The sequence below is a fragment of the Sarcophilus harrisii genome, chromosome 1, assembly GCF_902635505.1.
Source record: "Sarcophilus harrisii chromosome 1, mSarHar1.11, whole genome shotgun sequence".
Lineage (NCBI taxonomy): Eukaryota > Metazoa > Chordata > Mammalia > Dasyuromorphia > Dasyuridae > Sarcophilus > Sarcophilus harrisii.
Window position 1 is genome coordinate 53,433,729 of NC_045426.1, and position 19,467 is coordinate 53,453,195.

Genomic DNA, 19,467 nt, shown 5'->3' on the forward strand with positions numbered 1-19,467 from the left:
AAAGGCAGGGCTTGGAGGAAAGAGAATGAGCTGTGTTTTGGACATGTGGAGTTTAAGATGCCCATCGGACATCCAGCTAGAGATGTTCTAATAGGCAATTGGAGATGCAAGGCTACAGGTCAGGAAAGGGAATTAGGGCTGCATAAATGGATCTAAGAGTCACCTGCATAGAGATGATCATTTAATCCACAGAAGCTGATGAGATCAAGGGAATTGCAGAGATAAAAGAGAAGAGGATCCAGAACAATTAGTAGGTACAACTTGGATGAAAATCTAGCAAAAGAAAATGAGAAAAGTTGAAGGAGAAATAGAAGAAATTTTGCATTTTTGCAAAAAACCTAAAGAGAAGAATATTGAAAGGAAGGATCAAAGTTTTCAGGGATGTCATGAAGGATGAGGATTGAGAAATAGAACACTGGCTTTAACAATTAAGAGATCAAAGGTGACTTGGGAGAGAACAGTTGCAATTGAATGATGACATTGGAAGCCAAATTGTACAGAGTTAAGAAGAAATGAGAGAAATAGAAGTGGAAAAACTTCAGCTATAAAAGCTAAAAAGAAGTGATTGGGAAAGATAGCCAGTGGAGGTAGACAGATCAAACAAAGGCTTTCTGATGATGAGTTAGGCATATGTTATTGGCAGCAGAAAAGCAAGCCAGTGGTCAGAGAGACCAAAGAATGGGGATGACAGGGTACACAATCTAATGGAGAAAATGGAACAGAGCACGTCACTTGTGTCTGTGGAGGGGTTTGCCTTAGGAAGGAGAAAGGCTGCTTCTTCACATGAGACAAAAGTATGAAGAGGGAGAAGAGGAAACTCTTGGTGAAGGGCTTCATTTTTTTCATTGAAATGTGAGGCAAGTTTCTCAGCTGAAAGAGCAGGGGGGCACATGGGAACCAAGTCACAAAAAAGATAAAGAACTCATGGACTAGATAAAGCCACATAAAGCAACAACATTTCTAGGGAGTACCAACAAAACATAGAGGGAAAAAGAAATTCTTTAACTTCAGATAATATAAAACACTTTGGAATCTACCTGTCAAGACATAAAGGAGAACTATATGAACACAATCACAAAACATTCTTCACATAAAGACAGATTGACATTGATAAATGAAGAAATAAATATTCATCTGTATGTGCACGAATGTTTGTGGCAGCCCTTTTTGTAGTGGCTTAAAACTGGAAACTGAATGGATGTCCATCATTTGGAGAATGGCTGAATAAATTGTGGTATATGAATATTATGGAATATTACTGTTCTGTAAGAAATGACCAACAGGATGATTTCAGAAAGGCCTGGAGAGACTTACACGAACTGATGCTGAGTGAAATGAGCAGGACCAGGAGATCATTATATACTTCAACAACAATACTATATGATGACCAGTTCTGATGGACCAGGCCATCCTCAGCAACGAGATCAACCAAATCATTTCCAATGGAGCAGTAATGAACTGAACCAGCTACGCCCAGAGAAAGAACTCTGGGAGATGACTAAAAACCATTACATTGAATTCCCAATCCCTATATTTATGCCCACCTGCATTTTTGATTTCCTTCACAAGCTAATTGTACAATATTTCAGAGTCTGATTCTTTTTGTACAGCAAAATAACGTTTTGGTCATGTATACTTATTGTGTATCTAATTTATATTTTAATATATTTAACATCTACTGGTCATCCTGCCATCTAGGGGAGGGGGTGGGGGGGGTAAGAGGTGAAAAATTGGAACAAGAGGTTTGGCAATTGTTAATGCTGTAAAGCTACCCATGCATATATCCTGTAAATAAAAGGCTATTAAATAAAAAAAAGAAATAAAAAAAAGAAATAAATATTCATTACATATGGCTAGGCCATTATAATAAAAATGATAACGTTACCTAAGTGAAATTATTGATTCAGTTCCCTACCAATCTATCAAAGAATTATTTTATAGAGCTAGAGAAAATGATAACAAAATTCATTTGGAATAACAGAAGTTCAAGAATATTAAGGGAATCAATGGGAAAAAAATGAAGGAAGCAGCCAAGGATTACCTGATCTCAAACTATAGTACAAAGTAGTAAATCATCAAAACAATGGGGATAAGAAATAGAATGGTTGATCAATCAAATAGATTAGGTATACTATATACAGAAATAAATGAGCATAGTAACCAGTATTTTATAAACTTAAAAATCCCAGCTACTGGGGCAACAAAAACTGCTGGAAAAATTAGAAAACAGTCTGGCTGAAATTAAGCATTTCATACTGTGTACCAAGATAAGTTCAAAATAAGTATATGATTTAGACATAAAGAGTGATATCATAAGCAAATTAGAAGAAGCTGGGAAAAAATTACCAGTCAGATCTATCGATAAGGAAAGAATTCATGATCAAACAAGAAGACAGAATCATGGGAGGTAAAATGGATAACTCTGATTATAAGAAGTTTAAAAGGTTTTACACAAACAAAAGAAATGCAGCCAGAATTAGAAGGAAAACAGGAAACTGGGAAAAATTTGTTATATCAAGAGTCTCTAAGAAGGGATTTATTCCTCAAATATATAGGGAATTGAGCCAAATTTATAAAAATAAGAACCATTCTCCAACTGATCAATGATCAAAAAATATGAACAGTTTTCAGAAGAAGACAAATTTATCAATAGTCATATGAAGAAATGCTCTAAAACTCTAATAATTAAAATTACAATTAAAACAACTCTGAGATACTACCTAACACTACCTCAGATTGGCTAATATGGCAAAAAAAAGGAAAATTACAAGTGCTAGAAGGGATATGGAAAAATAAGTATACTAATGGAGTTGTGAACTGGTCTAACCCTTCTGTAAGAATAGCCACTTATGCCCAAAGGACTACAGAACTATTTATGCCTTTTGATCTAGCAATACTGCTACTGGGTCTGTATCCCAAAGGGATTTTTAAAAAGGAAAAAAATCAACCCACATGTACAAAAATAGCTATAGCAGCTATTTTCTGGTGATAAATAATTGGAAACTGAAGGGATGCTCCTCGATTGGAAAATATCTAGCTAAACAAGCTATATAGTATATGATTGTGATGATATACTATTGTGCTATGAGAAATGACCAGGGGAATAGGTTCAAAAAACCTTGAAAAGACTTATATGGTCTGATGTGAAATGAAGGGAGAAAAACTAGAAGAATGTTCTACATATTAACAGTAATACTGTAATGATGTTCAAATGTGAAAGAATTAGCTACTTTAATCAATACAATGATCCATGATAATTCTGGAGGACTCATGGTGTGCTCTCCACTTCCAGAGATGAACTCAGAGTGCAGCTTAAAGCATACTTTTTTCTTTATTTTCCTTGCATTTTTTCTCACTATGACTAAGGTGGAAAAATGTTTTACATGACTTCGAATATATGTAATGGAGATTACATTTCTTACCTTATCAATGAGTAGGGAAGGGGACTGATGGAGGGAGAGAATTTGGAACTGAAATTAAAACAAAGAAACCCTGTGCTAGACAGTTTGTAAGGTCCTTTTCATTTTAAATGAGGCAACTCAATGGCTCAGTGATTGAACACCAGTCATGGACCTGAATTAATCTCTTATTAACCTTATTAACCTCTGAACTTAACCTCTATTTTTCTCAGTTTCCTTATCTTTAAAATAGAGATAATAATGGTACCTTCCTACCAGGGGATAGGTTGTGAGGATAAAATGAAATATTTTGAAAGTACTTTGTGACCCTTACAATATTATATAATTGCTAACTAGTATTATTAGCTAAATCCTATGATCAAAGATGGTTCACTGATGATTATGAAGGTTGCTGTTGCCCCACTCTATACCAGTCAGAGAGAAAGCCTAGATTCAGACTAGAGGTACATATCACTGAAAGCTAATATATATATATTTTGCTTTCTTTATATAACTGGTAAAATCTCCTTGGGGCAACTAGATGGCACAGTGGATAGGCTGTGGGGGCTGGAATCTGAAAGACTCCTTTTCCTAAATCCAAATTTAGCCTAAGATACTTCCTAGCTGTGTCACCTTGAACAAGTCATTTCATCCTGTTTGCCTCAGTTTCCCCATTTGTAAAATGGCCTGGAGAGGGAAATGGCAAACCACTCCAGTATCTTTGCCAAAGAAATCCAAATAGGGTCACAAAGAGCCAGACATGACTGAAATGACTGAATAACAACAAATTCCCTAATTTCAGTCTCCTCCCATTATGCAGTTTGTTCTAAAACAGTCCCTGGCTTGGAGTTTACTTTTGTTCAGGAAACCCATCCTTCAGAGGAAACAAATTAATAGTGAAAGCAAGATGACAGGCAAAGGTTTAAAATTTCTAAGAGAATGACATCAATAACTTTAGAATAATAAAAATAACACATTTACATAATACGAAGTCTTTTAAGATTTATGAAGTTCCTTCCTCCTCTCAACTCCTGCACCACTAACATGCAAATGATGGAAACACTAATTACAAATATAGTAGGTCCCCCGAGGACCTTTACTAGACCAATTTAATTCAACAACAAACATTTATTATGCCCCATGTTTTCTCTAAGGGATCATGTTAGGGCAGGGACAATGTGATCATAAAATCATAGATGGAGACAGAATGTGAAAGGGCATTCGGTATAAACTGATCATTTTATATGGTTAAAAAAAGGAAGCCCAGACAGGTTTCCAGCCTTGCCCAAATCATATAGGTAGAAAGTGACAGCGCTAAGTTGCAAACTCAGATCTTTTGACTACAAATCCATAACTCTTAGATCAAAATGTAACTGTTCCTTCAAAGAGCTTACAATTTACAAATGGAATGAATGGATGAAGGTTTTAGTGTAGGTACACCATCCATCTCTGCCAGTTCAAATTAGCAGGTTTCCTCTTTCTGTCACCATGGATAAAGCCTGCACACTTTGCCCCAAATGAGCCTTTTTGCCATTTTGCCCCTCCATAGAAGCATCCAGGAGAGAGAAGGTGAACAAAGCAGTCCAGATTTATAGTTACTATAGAAATAGGGAAGGGGAAAGGAAGAAGAAGGGAATAACATATCTATCTATCTATCTCTATCTAACAAAGGCAAAAATACTATGTTGTGATCTACATTCAGTACCCATGGTCTTCTTTCTGGATGCAGATGGCTCTCTCCATCACAAGTCAGAACTGGCCTGAATCATCTCATTGTTGAAGAGCCACGTCCATCACCGTGGATCATCACATAATCTTCTTGTTGCTGTGTATAATATTCTCTTGGTTCTACTCATTTCACTTAGCATCAATTCATGTTAAGTCTTTGCAGGTTTTTCTAACATCATCCTGCTGATCATTTCTTATAGAACAATAATATTCCATCTCATTCACATATCATAGCTTATTCAGCCATTCTCCAAACGATGGGCATTTACTCAATTTCCAGCTCCTTGCAACTACAAAACGGGCTGCTACAAATATTTTTGCACATGTGAATTCAATACTTTTTGAGGCAGCCTATTCCACTGGATTGCTCTAATTTGGGGGACATAAAATCTAAATTTGCCCCTTTGCAACTTCTACCCACTGTCCCTAGACTTTTGGGGTCAAAACAACCAGTTTAGTGCTTCTTTAATGGGATGGCTCATAAGGTATTTGAAGATAGCAATCATACTTCTTTCCCAACCCAACCTATGGGATCAATGCTGGGTTTAATCTCTCCCCTGAGATGGGTGTTACTGAATTTCTAAATTGCAGTTCTTGCAGGAGTGTCAAAAACACAGAATCTCAAAGTTAGAAGGGATGTCAGTGACCAACTGGGCCAAACTCTTCTTGAAATAGAATCACACCCCCCCCCCAGCATATCTGACAAGCAACCATTTAATCTCTGCTTTAAGACCTCACTGAGGAAACACCCACCAATCCCCATGGCATCCCTTGTCACTTATGTACAATTCCAGTTCCTTGGAAATTTTCCCTGTCGATCCAAAACAGCCTCCTTTGCAGCCTCCATTCCTGACTCCTACTTCTGGGCCCAACAGAACGAGGCAAATCATTCCTCCACATGACAGCTCTCGTGTCATCCCTGAATTCTCTCTTCTCCAAATAAACACTTCCAGTTTTTGTAACCAGTCCTCCTGACCTCCAGGTTCTTCACCCCAGTCCAGCTGTCTTCCTGTGGATGCTTTCTATTCTCTGAACCAAGCCCCCCAGAATGGAACCCAATGTGATCAGGGAAAAACTGACCTTGCCAAGCTGTAGGTCGGAGATGGAGCAGGCGTCAATGAAAGCCTGTGCAATGACAGAAAGACAGGCATCTATGTGATCAGTCTTGTCGATGTCAAAGACAAACTGGGGGTTCTTGAGAATGTTGACCCAGAATCTCAGAGGTAGGCTGTCAGGGAACAAAGTATAGGAGAGTTAAAAGCAAAGGCAGGGAGAGGTCTGGCCCACCCACACTGTGCCAGCCTGTCGGCCAGGAGAGAGAAAAAAGACCCGGGGAACGAGAAAGGAATCTGGGAAGGGGGGCAGCAAGGTTTGGTGTTTGATCTTTTTATGACAATGTGGGATTACTTAAATCTGGCTGATGAGTGAGATGGTGGGGGTGGGGTATATCAGGGCAGGATCCTTTCCCCTCCTCTGGCACACAGCTGTGTGAGAGGCCCGTCCATCATGTCCTTGGTCTTCATCACTGTATCTATTAGAAATTATCCTTCTTACATGTCTGATCAGACCGCCCTTCACCTGGCACACATCCCTTCTATGGATGAAAGAATGTGCTAGGGCTTAGGAAGGACAGCATCAGGAGAGAGACTCCTTGGGGGCCACTGAGAGATCAGGGAGAATCTGCCCTGCATCACCTGTTCTGAGTTACTAGCTAGATGGCCTTAGGGATGCCCCTGGATATCAGCATGATCCCTTTGATCTGTCTCCTCTTTAAAAATAAGATGGAAAAACATCCTTCAGCCATGAGACTGCTCCCTAGCCTAACACAGGCTGTGATCCCTTAGAAGATGTTTCATGAATTGCTGTAACTAAAAAAAACAAAACCCATCTCTTGGAGACCAACATTCTGGGCACCCAGTCAGACCAGTTGTCAGATACCAGACAAGCAGACCATGGTTGGGCTTCAATTTGACAACTTTTCAGCTTAGTGTGACCTGCTAACAGCAGGAGATTGGCTACTGGGATGGCCTTTGAGATGTCAGGTCCCCCTGTGTCCATAAAAGGCCTTTGAGAGCAGATGGAAAACTGATGAAGAGAGCCATCTACACCCAGAGAGGGTGGGGATCAAACATAGCATTTTCACTCTTTTGTTGTTGTTTGCTTGCTTTTTGTTTTCTCTCTTTTTTTCCTTTTTTGATCCGATTTTTCTTGTGCAGCAAAATTATTGTATAAATATGTTTACATATATTGGATTCAACATATATTTTAACAGGTTTAATATATATTGGATCATTAGGGTAGGGGGTGGGGAGAAGGAGGGGAAAATTTGGAACACAAGGTTTTATAAGGGTCAATGTTGAAAAATTATCCATGCACAGGTTTTGTAAATAAAAAGTTTTAATTAAAAAAAGAAATAAAACGGAACATCTTTTAAGATGCCTAGCTGGCCTGGAGGTTGAGGGTTGCAAGGAAGAAGCAGAATGGCAGAAATCCTTTTACCTTTGTCTGCCTCCTCTCACAGATACATTCTGGGGAGGGGGGACGTTTCTGGCAGAGGCCAATTTAAGGGGGATGCTCTGTTTTGTCTCCTGAATTTAGGAACCCATAGCTCTACTGCTGAAAGGTCTCTCAGGGTCCACAGAATCTAATCCTTTCATTTGACAGAGGAGGAAACCGAGCCTCATACTGATTGGCTTTCCACTGTACCATGATGTCTCCTTCCTGACTGAAGATGCCCATGGCTGTGTCCCCTTTGCCCCCAACTTCTCTCTAAAATCACTGCCTGTTTCCCTAAGTATGGAGATTTGGCAGGACCCGATGGATCTCATTCCTTCCACCTTAGTTGGAAGCCCACTGCTCACTATGGCAACAGGCAGGTGTTGGCCCAGGTACTTGGAAACCAAAGTGTCCCTAGATTCTGCTGTTAACCCCCTGACACTTAGTTTCTCTCAATTTTATGCTTGATACTCTTCTATGTTTAATTAAGAAGGCATACTTCCTTCCACCCCTACTTTCTTTTCGACTATTCTACATGGCAAGGAGCCTCAGAATGGCATCAGCTGGGGAATATGCATGGGATTCACTGAGCATGCTCCTCGGTACTTAATCTAATTTTGTTCAGTTTGACAACAATAACAATAAGGATGACAATGTCCCTCACTCGAAGACACAAAGAACCTCTCCAACTATTATCTCATTGGTGAGATCAACAGGACAGAGATGCCTATGATCATTTTTTTACAAATGGGGGTCATAGAAAAGAAGAGAGGGGGCTGGGGTCACACCACTGGAGCTGTAGTGGAAAGAGCAATGGATTGGGAGCTGAGTTCAAGGCCCTGTGCTGCCTCTGAAAAAAACACTTTGTGTGTCTCGCTCTATAAAACAAGAAGGCAGGCTTAGGTCAAGGTTCCTGCTTCATGCTAAGGATCTCTCTGGCAGGCTGCTGAAATCCAGGGAACCCTTCTCAGCATCATTTTTTAAATAATAGAAGGAAATGCTCAATTTTAGTTAGAATCAAGTAAAAATAATATGTATTTTTTCCCATGGACCCCCTAGAATCTACCCAATAAATGATTGGCCCCAGTTTCAAAATCCCTGTACTATGTGATATCTGACTAGCTTTAATATAGGGTCTCAACTTCTAGCCAATTAAGCAGAACTGGGATTAGAAACCCAGGACTTCTGTCCAGTTTTTTTTTTCTCTCTTGTGTGGTCTTTCCTTTCATCTTCCCTAGCAGCCAGCACAGAAAAAGTGTGAAATTCCTCTGTGCTGATTTGTATTTCCTGATTTGGATCCAGTGCATCCTCAGTGGAACGTAAGTTTCTTGAAGGCAGACACTGCTTTGTTTTCTGCTTTATGGTCTCCCCCTTCCCCATCTCCCAAGTCCCATTTAGTCCAGAACCTGGCACGGGGTAAGCATTTAGTAAATATTTTGTTGATTAGGACAGAATGGATCAGTAACCTGCGCTGAAAAAGGCATGGGGGGAGGATGGGAAATAAGGGAAGATGGTGGTCACCAGAACTCATCCCCTCAACCCAACTCTCCCAGACCTGTTGGTTTTCCAAATGTGCAAAGTGTCTGGGTCCGTGATCCCTCTTTTCTCAGCCTGTTCTTCTAAGAAATCAAAGAAATACTTGATGGCCAAGGGAGGCTTGTCTTCTCGGATGCTGAGAATGGCTTTGAACAGGTCATCGAGAAATTTCTGCAGTGTGCCCTGCCAAAACAACAAAGCATGTCAACCGAGTCAGCCTGGTCCCCAGGTCAACTGGACATCTCGGGGGCTAAAAACACATTTGGGTTTTAATGAGGTTCTGTTGGCTTGCCAGATTCACATGATTTCGGGAAGAAGGGAGAGAGATTTGAAGGGAAGGGAAATTTATCCTCCTCCCCCTGCCCTTCCCCCACCCCCTGCCGCCTCTTGTCTGAAAGCTGGGCACGCTGATATAATTAGCGTTTGTTTTAATTTAATTTCTCTTGGCACCAATGTTCACTTTGACTACTTCTGGCATCTCAGGACACATCTGTAATTGTTTGGTACAGTAAATGGAACAGAAAACTCAGCCACGGCTTGCTGTTCTGATGGTCTCTCCAATTATAAAGAACATTAGGCGGTAATGTAATCCAGGGGAGAAACAAGGCATACCTTTTGTGATCTGCAGCGAGTGAGAGAGAGCACTGCGGTTGGATAATAATATAGTCTCATTCGAGGGACTTCAAAGCATTTCTTCCCCCACCTCCCAGCATCCTTCATATATTTCCCATGGAAGAAATTGTTGCATAAGAGACACTCCCTATTTTCAGAGCCATAGAGGGAGGAAACAAAAAGTCCATCCTTCAACTCAAACTAAGCCTTCCTCAGACACACAAGTGTTCCTGCCAACGGGCACCAGTACCTCTTGGAACAATGAGAATAACGTCCCTTAGATTGCTAGAGTACCTGATGCTTTCCAGAGGACTTTTATATCCACCATCTCCTTTGATCTTCATGAGAAGACTAAAGAACTGGTGGGGTGCTATTAGTATGGGGTGCTGGGAAAGCCCTAGATTTACAGTTGGCAGAAACCTGTGTTCAAATCCCACAGCTGATCTTTAACTGCCTAAGTGCTCTCTGATTCCTTATTTATAAAATGGAGAAAGATGATCTTAGGATCACAGATTTAGAGCTGGCATTTAGATTATAGTTGACTCCTCAAAAATAATTTTTTTTCCTGAGGAGAAAACCGAGGTCTGTAAAGGCTAGCAATGATATCCAAGTCACACAGGAATTAATCGGTCAGTCAATAAATATTTATTAAGTAGCTGTTATGCAACAGGCAAGGGAACAACAAAGACCAAAATGAATTTTTTCCTGTCTTCAAGGTTACATTATTTCAGGGAAAACAATATGTATCCAGATACATATATACACAAGGCAGTAAGTTCCATGAGCAGGATTTGAATCTCTGATCTCTAGATGTAGACACAGTGCTCTTTCCATCATACCACAGAATTGTTGTGAGAATCAAATGATATAATGGAGGGAAAGCACTTGATTAACCTAGCTGGGACAATATGAAAGTTAGCTAATATTATCTGACAGATAAAGTACTTGAGGCGATATGACTGTCTTGCAGCAGAACTAGGGGGGGAACCTGAGTTTGGATGGCAGTAGCTAGCCATGATAACTCATACCTACTGTGTGCTATAGAAGGCAGAAGGTGTCATGGAACAGTCGGAGGTTCAGCTAGAGAAGACCTAATACATAAACTATCTCAGATCTCATTATCTAAATATCCCTTTGCATAAACCATTTCTCCTGCCTGAGATGCTGTGCCTTTTCATCTCTGCACCTAGACACTGCTCTGTAAGTCTATTTAAATCTCAGCTAAAGCACCACCTCCTACGAGAAGTCCTTTTTGAGGTCTCCTTGTATTTACTGTAGCTCCTCATTGTTAATTGGAAGCATCGCCTTGGGGACTTGTGAACTACTTTTAGGAATACAGCCATCCAGAAGTAATCAGAATCACCCGTAATGTAAAGTAATATAGATGCACCTGGGGAATAGCAAACTAATCGGCTAGTTTACTGAGTACAAGTTTGGGAAGCTTCCCAGAAGGGGATGATCCACCCCCTCCCAAGTAAAGTGTAATCTCCTTGAAAGCAGAGACAGTATCGTTTTTTGTTTCTTTCTCTTCAGTATCTAGTGCCTGGCACATAGTAGGGATTTAATAAGTGCTGATTGAATTGAATTACCTTGAAACCATGTCAGAGGCTCAGTAGGAATTTTGACAGTCACCAGTTCTTACCTTGGTTGAGAGCAACCTGGTCAAGTAGATCTCAGGAAGAACCTTTTTCCTATGACTCTGCTTGTGGGACTTCTTACTCTCAATCAGTTCATCAGTAGGAAGCACCTGAGCAAACACAACAAGGGGAGACGGCAATCCTTATGGCTCTAGACCGTCTTGAGGATGAGCAGGGACATCAAAATCAAAGGCTTAACTCTTGTTATTACCTTCCAACAAACACCTAGGATGTATAAAGAAGGAACTTGCTCGAGCTCCTTCTTCTGCTGGTAATTTCTTCCTCACTCCCTCAGCCTTCAAGAGGCTTGGTCTGCCTAATCCAGGAAGCTTTCCCTGCCTCCCTCAGTCCATGGGGATCTCTTCTGTGGCACTTGTGGTATCTTTTGGGGGCACCAAGGAGCTTCATTTCAAAAGAGACTATCAAATACCCACTATGTACCACGTGTCCCATCATGTGTTTATGTCTTATCTCCTCAATTAGATTACATATTCTTTGGGGCAAAGAGTTTTGTCTTAGAAATCTCTGTATTGCTCATAACATCTAATACTCGGCCAGTTTTCCTATTTATGTGTTTCCTATTTATCTTAGGTTAAATAGATAGGCATTAAATTAATATTTAACATATTAAATGTTTGTCGTAATCTAGCACTGTGCTAAGATACACAGATTTAGAGCCATAAATGACTTTGGTTGCCACCAAGTCCCAAACTTCTCCCCATTTTATAGATGAGAAGTTGAGGCTCAAAATAATAAAGCCTTAGGTGTGTGTGTGTGTGTGTATATATATATATATATATATATATATATATATATATATATATATATATATATATATAGGTGGAGCAACAGATTTGGTACCAGGAAGGCCTGATCTCAAAACCTGCTGCAGGAACTTAACTGTGTGATCCTGGACAAGTCACTTAACCCTATTTGCTTTATGTATAATATCCTATTTGACTCTCACAACTCTCCTGTGAGGTAGAGGTTGTAATTATCCCCATAAGGAAACTGGGACAAATAATGTTCCTTAAGGGCAGCTAGGTGGCACTGTAGTGCACAGAACCCTCAGAGAACCTGAGTTCAAATTTGATCTCAGTCACTTATTAGTAGTGTGACTCTGGGCAAGTCACTTCACCCTTTTTGCCTCAGTTTCCTTATCTGTAAAATGAGCTATAGAAGGAAATGGCCAACCCCTCGAGTGTCTTTGCCAAGAAACCCTCAAATGAAATCACAAAGAGTTGAACACAACTGAAAAGTAACTGAACCACGAGTCCAAACCCCTAATTTTACAGATGAGGAAATTGAGTCACAGAAGGTTTATGGGATTTCACAGGTTTCTAAGAATATTGTGTCATAGATTTAGAATTGGAAGGGACCTCAGAGTCTGTCAAATCGACTCCCAGATGAAACAACTGAGACCTGAAAAGGTCAAATTCTTGCCCAGTTATACAGCCAGAAAATATCTGAGACAGGATTTGAATTCATGTCCCTAACTCCATGTTCAGCGCTCTATGCACAAAACTGCTACTTCCTTAACTTAGCATTCAAGGCCTTCCATAATATGGTCTATCCTCCAACTAATTCAACTACTTGTCATTCTTTGAATTCGGTTCATGTTTTCCAGCCTCAACACCTTTGATCACACCATTTTGTCTGTCTGTTAGACTTGCCTCCCATCTCTGCCAGGCAAAAATCCCTGCCTCCTCCGGGAGTCCTGCTTTGATTTCCCCCATCAGGAAGTGATCTCTAAGCTCTGATAGCGCCTTGTGGTGCTCTGCCCAGCCCACCTGCGGTCATTTATTCTCAGCCCTCCTGGGCTCCTGGGTGGGAGCAGGGACAACCTCATCATGTCCTGGAGCTTCTAGCATAGCCTTCACGGAGGGCCCAGCACATACTCGGGGAGTCTGAGGCTTCTCTAATGGGATTTTCTTCTGCCCCCACCCCCAGCTATTCCTTATGTGATATAGAAATCAATACCACGAGGTTCTATGATTTCCTCTGTTTCATAATCTAGAGCTGGGGCCGCAGAGGCTCCTTCATCTTACAGATGAGGAAACTGAGTCACAGAGGGTTTACATGATTTTCCTGGGTTCTGAAAAACATTGGATCAGAAGGACCTCGGAGGCTCCTTCATGTTACAGATAAAGAAACTGAGTCTCAGAATTTTTACATGACTTTCTTGAATTCCTAAGAACATTAGATCAGTTGGATCAGAAGGACCTCGGAGGCTCCTTCATGTTACAGATGAGGAAACTGAGGCACAGGAAGTGACTTGCCCAAGCTCACCCAGCTAATAAGTAGCAGAGGTGGGACTGAATTATGTGCTAGGACTTCATGTCTAGTATTCTTTCCACCCCAAACTGCAGAGTGCTTTACAATTGTTCCCAGTGGGGTAGGCTTGGCTTCTCAGCTAGGCTGCGCGCTCCCTAGAAGAATAGAATCTCCTCCCTCCATTCTGCTCCCCCATCCCCCCTTCCCAGTTGGGTCCTTGGGCAGGCTGGGGAAGTAGCGGGAAGAAGGCGAGGGGGGAGTGGGAGGTAGAAATCCCTTTTTGTTTGATACCCAGGTAACTGGCTGACTTATTCTCTGATGCAGACCATGTTGAAACACTCTTAACCTTGAGGTAAGCTCTCTTCCTAGCTTCAAAGGGAAGGAAATAAATCTACCAGGAAAAAGGCATTTGCCAAGGCTGGCCCATGGGCAGGGGCACGGCACCAGAAAGGCCCTTCTACACATGGTTTTCACTTGGCCTCTGCTCTTTGCAGATGCAAAACCTTGGCCCCTCCTCCAACACCCATTACCCTTCAGAAGGGGGGGGGGGGCGGCGACCCATCCAAGACGGCAAGAACAAAGTGTCTCCCCTTGGCTTCCTTCTGGCCCCTTGGCGGCCTGATCACAGGCCATCCGCGCCCCCCCCCCAAACCCCTCTGTCTGTGCAGACACATGGAAAGCATTCTCCCCACTCTGCCCCTGACACTGCCGGGGGTCACAGCCTCGTCACCCCCTAATTAAGCAGGGAAAGACTGAGGTTGCCGCCTGTGCCCCATTAGTGATTCACGCTTTTTTGCAAGCACAACAAAGAGCCGATGGTCGGGATGGTGATGGGGCGTGTGGGGATGTGTGAGGGAGCGAGCCTGGGTGTGAATGTGTGTGTGTGTGTGTGTGTGTGTGTGTGTGTGCGCACGCACACATGCACACACACACAGATTCATTGTGTGGCTCTGTCACTCCTCACCGACACAGTCTGCTCGGGAGCTGGGCTCAATCCAAAGCAGAATTTCCTACGGAGGAAGTGGGAGGAAAGAAAGCAAAGGACGAAGACAAGACTTCTGGCCACACACTGAGAGGACTGTTATTAACCTCAATTGCTTTTGGAATCCGATACTTACTAAATGAAAATATTTTTCAGTGTCCAAATCCTTCACTGCAAAAGAAAAAAGTCAAAACAAAGAATCAGGGAGAGAACAAAAAGAAAGGGGGAAGGGAGGCTGCAGAGACTGGATTCTGCCTTCCCCCGTGCCCACTGCCTGGCTACCCCCCGTGTGGCAGGGATTGGGGTAGGGGGTAGGGAGGCTGTATCTTTCCTAGCTCAGCACCCAAGGGGATAACAGGAGCCGAGATTCAGAGCTAAAAGGGGGGCCTGAGAGGCCAGCTAGTCCCACACCCTCATTTCACTGATGAGTACCCTGAGGGCCTGGGAAGGCTGTTACTTAGCCACATAGAAATTAAGCCTCACATTTGAACTCAGGCCTTTGTCTTCACAGCCTGTGTTTCTTCTATTTTACCATAATGTCTTTTGTTTGGGAAAAGGCAGAGATAACTGCTCCCAGTTGTGGGATGAGCCACCTGAGGGGCCACATGTGGGACATCGTCAGGCTGCAGCTTGAAGGCCTGACTGATGGATCAGGGTAGGATTTAGGTCTAGCCTTGGCCTCTCACTCGGGGTCACCTGGAGAGAACTGAAACCCACTACATCCTCCCGATGGAAAACTCGTTTCCCTTTGTTAATTAACAAATGTGCCAAGTGATCAATGAGCATGTATACCTACTACATGCTGGGGATAGGAAACCAAACATGAGTCTCCACTCTCCCTCTCCTCCCTTTTCTCTGCCTCCCGCTCCCACTGTCCCTGGCTGCCAGCCTGAAAAGAATACACTGTCCCTTTAAGACCTTTTGTGTATATCACTTTAAGGGCTTTATCAATAGCACAGGATAATAAGATCCCCCAATCTAGCCAACTCCTCATTTTGTGAATGAGAAACTGAGGCTCAGGAACAAATAAGTTGCCTAAGAGCCGCATAAGCACTAAATGTCAGTAGCAGGATTTGAACTCGGGTCTTTGAAACCAGTGCTCTATCTCATCCTCCATCACCATCATTAGTATCAGAAACCTCTTCAGTTCTGTTTCAAATCCAGCTGACAAAGTCGACTCTCCCTCCACTGGCTGCTCCCCTGAGTTAACTCATTAGCTCTCTGCTCAGCCAAAGGGTGGCTTTTTATGAGCCCAGGGCATAAGGGAAAGTGAAGGTCCTAGAACCCAGGGCTTCCGATGAGCTGTCTACCCAGAGAGGCCAGGGCAGGAAATTACCTCGACTCAGAGTGCCGTCTTTCTTGTCTGTCAGGCTCATGGCCAGTGAAGCTCCTTCAGGGATCTGGGAGGGAAGAGACAAAGCTAGGAGAGTCAAAGCCTAGGACAGCTGGGCACTGTGCCAGCCCTCTGGGGGGCTGGAGAATCCAAATCAGTCACACTTGGCATGTGCCCACAGATGGGCACACAACCGAGACAGGGAGTCACAAGGGAGGCAAATGATGGAGTTCTGACCAAGGGAACTGAGCACTAGGTAAGGTAGGAGGGTTTGGGGGTTCAGAACTCAGGGTGGGATGGGGTATCTGAAGAGACTGAGCACTGGGTAAGGCAGGGAGGACTGAGGGTACAGAGGTCAGGATGGGATGAGGGATTTTAAGAGAGGGTCCTGGACAGCCAGAACTCAGGGTAGGGTGAAGTGCCTAAAGGGACAGAGCTCAGAAGGCTCAGGGTAGGATGGGGGGAAGGGCCTAGAGAGTTTTAGTTTAAGGCAGGGAAAGGGGAACGAGCAGACAGGGAGAAGGGAGTTGGAGCTGCTTTACCTTGTAATGTGCTAAGGTGTTGAGTTTTTTTCGGCCATCTTCCACTACAGACGTGTCATCCAAGTCTCGTAGAATGTAACTGTGGGTGCTTGAAGCAAACCACTCTAAAGAGAGAGATGTGGGGGGTGGAGACCATGCTGAGGCAGGGCAGGGAGGCTAGGGAGGTGAGGGTCAAGTTCCATTCTGATCCTATGGATAGTCTCTCTTCCCAGCTCTTCCTTCCATATTAAATCTGGGTTCTGTTATCCTGTATGTCCTTACATTGCTTTGTCATTATTTCTATGTCTTTCGTAAGTGCTAGTCTCTGCCTTGTCTACTCTATTATAAGATCTTTGTGGACACAGGCTACGGTTTGCATGGCTTTGGCTTATCCCACCCCCACTCCCCACTTCCCCACTCTCCTGAGCACTCCAGGTGGGAGATTCTCAGGAAATGCTTCCCTGGTGCATGAAGGATTCTATTACCTCCTTTGGGACCACAGTCTGGCCTCTAAAGAAGCCCTGAGGACCCTTGAGTTGCCCCTACTGTCTCTGATTGTGAAGAGAGTGACACCCTCCAGGGTGGGCTGGAGAAGCCGGGATTAAGGAAGGAGAACTGAGAGTCATAGTGATGGATGGGGAATTGGGGAAGGAAGGTGGGACAGGGAAGAAAGTGGGGAGACAGCATGAGGGAGGGGCTGATGTACTGGCTTAAGAACTGGGAAGAGTATTATGATGATTAGCCCTAGAGAGACTAGACACAGGGCATTAAAGAGACCAAACAACTAGGCCAGGGGTTCCTAATCTAGGGTCCATGATCGGGTTTTGTTTATTTTGATAACTATTTCAATATAATTGGATTCATCTGTAATCCACGTCATTGTAATTTGTATTTCATTTTGTGCATTAAAAAAGATGGTTGTGAGCAAGCCTTGATAAGGCTTTACCATACTGGCTTCCCAAGTTAAGAAACCTTGATTTAGTTCAACCGTTTTATTAAAGATAAAGAAACTGAAACTTGAAGAGATAAAATGTCACATCCAAGACCACACAGTCAGAATCACAGACTCTGAGTCATAGAAGGGACTTCAGCAGCCATCCAATGCAACCTGCACCTGAACAAGAATCCCCTATATAACATAACTGGCCAGTAATCTTCACTTGAAGATTTCTAATAAGAGGGAACCCATGATGTCCAAAGGAATCCCCTTCCACTTTTGGATAGTTTTAATGGTTAGGAAAGTGGCCCTTTTATCAAGTGACTTGCCCAGAGTCACACTGCTAGGAAGTGTTAAGTGTCTGAGTCACATTTGAACTCAGGTCCTCCTGACTTCAGTGCTGGTGCTCTGTCCATTGCACCACCTGGCTGCCCCTATTCTCTCTATTCTCAAGAGCTCTTTAAAGACATCTATCATTTCTTCCTTAGGCCTTCAAATACCTTCACTTTATTTCTCAAGGGTGTGCACCTAAAGCCCTTCATCATTCTGGATGTTCTTCTTTAACCCTCTCCAATTTGTCAGTATCCCTCTGAAAATGTGGTACCCAGAAGGGAACGTGATGCTCCCACTACGGTCTGAAAATAGGGCACCTCCCTAGCGCCGGATACCATCTCTTTTCATGCAGTCCAGAATGATATCAGCTTTCTTGCCTATGCTATCACATGCAAGCTCACACTAAGCTTGCCATCCACTAAAATTCCCACTTTTTTTTCCCTAATAAACTGTGTTGTAACCACATGTTGTAAAGCTGATTAAAAAAAAACTCAAGTGAAAGACTTTGCATTTGTCCCCATTATATTTTATCTTGTTATATTCAGCCCAATATTCCAACCTGTCAAGATATTTTCAAATTGTGATTCTGTCAGTCAATGTGTTAGCCATCTACCCCAATTCTGCGTTGTCTGCAGATTTGATGAGCACTCCATCTGTCTTTACCCAAGCCGTGGTCCAACCATTCAACTAGTTCTGAGTTCACTTAATTATGCGTACTCTTGTCTCCCCCCTGCCTCACCATCTTCTCCCATGGGATTAGTATAAGGATTTCTCAAATATTCCATTGGACTCTGGGTTGTCTCTATAGCTTTCACCAAAAGAGCCAAGCCTCGAACTCTGGGCTCCTTACTCCCAAGGGTGCTCTTTTCCGCAACCACATTGTCTTGATCTGTTCCTGTCTGCCTGTGTGCTCTTGGGTAAGACAATCCCAGATCTTTCTGTGTTTCACTCTCATAATCGCTATGTGGGGAATGACAGTGATTGTCAGAACGAACATTTATATGGCAGTTTAAAATTCACAAGGGCTCTACATATTTTCTCAGCACCTCCCTTCCAGAGCTGATCATGGATGAAATCTAATACTTAGCTAGTAAAAGATCTCATAAAAGCACAAAGCCCTGACTGAATATGAGGAACTTTGGTGGTTCTGGGGGTGGGGTATCATTTGTGAGCAACTACTTGTCTTTAGAGTGAGAAAAACCTACCCCGGCCTTTTTGCCAGTCCCAACTCGGAAGACTCGGTTCCAATTCTAGCAAATCTCAACGTCTATCTACGGGTACCATTTGTAAAGTGCTCACCCAAGTCAACTTCTTCCACTCTGGGCCACTGGGAGTAGGGGACATTCTTGCAGAAAGCCTCCAGGATCTTTTCTTTCACTTGAGTCAGCGTATCCGTGTCCATGGCCCGAACACTCAAAGAGTCCATACCACAGCCCTGGAAGGACACGTTTAAGTTCTGGGGAGAGAAAAGAAGAAATAAGGCCGAGAATGCCAGTAGTCATCTGAGGTTATAAGCCCTACCCAGGTATTTTCCAGGTCTGTGATTAGACTGGTAAACAATACTTTGCTTTCTAGCAAGGGCTGACTTCCTTCTTCTTGAAAAGTCACCTGTGAAAAGCTGAGCCTGACTAGGGGACAGGGAGGCCAGTGCCAGCTTGACTTTTGTGGAGGCTCTAGGGA

General features: G+C 42.8%; 1 protein-coding gene across 1 annotated transcript in view; it reads right to left on the reverse strand.

Annotated features, from left to right (window-relative positions):
* The window catches only part of PLXND1 (plexin D1), a 196,319-nt gene that overhangs the window by 13,054 nt on the left and 163,798 nt on the right, over window positions 1-19,467 (reverse strand). Inside the window, exons 27-33 of the mRNA XM_031955593.1 lie at window positions 19,087-19,243; window positions 16,539-16,642; window positions 16,000-16,063; window positions 14,800-14,834; window positions 11,413-11,517; window positions 9,178-9,341; window positions 6,207-6,354 (exon numbers count right to left, since the gene is read on the reverse strand). Coding sequence (XP_031811453.1) covers window positions 6,207-6,354; window positions 9,178-9,341; window positions 11,413-11,517; window positions 14,800-14,834; window positions 16,000-16,063; window positions 16,539-16,642; window positions 19,087-19,243 — 777 coding nt within the window. The remainder of the gene's footprint in view (window positions 1-6,206; window positions 6,355-9,177; window positions 9,342-11,412; window positions 11,518-14,799; window positions 14,835-15,999; window positions 16,064-16,538; window positions 16,643-19,086; window positions 19,244-19,467) is intronic.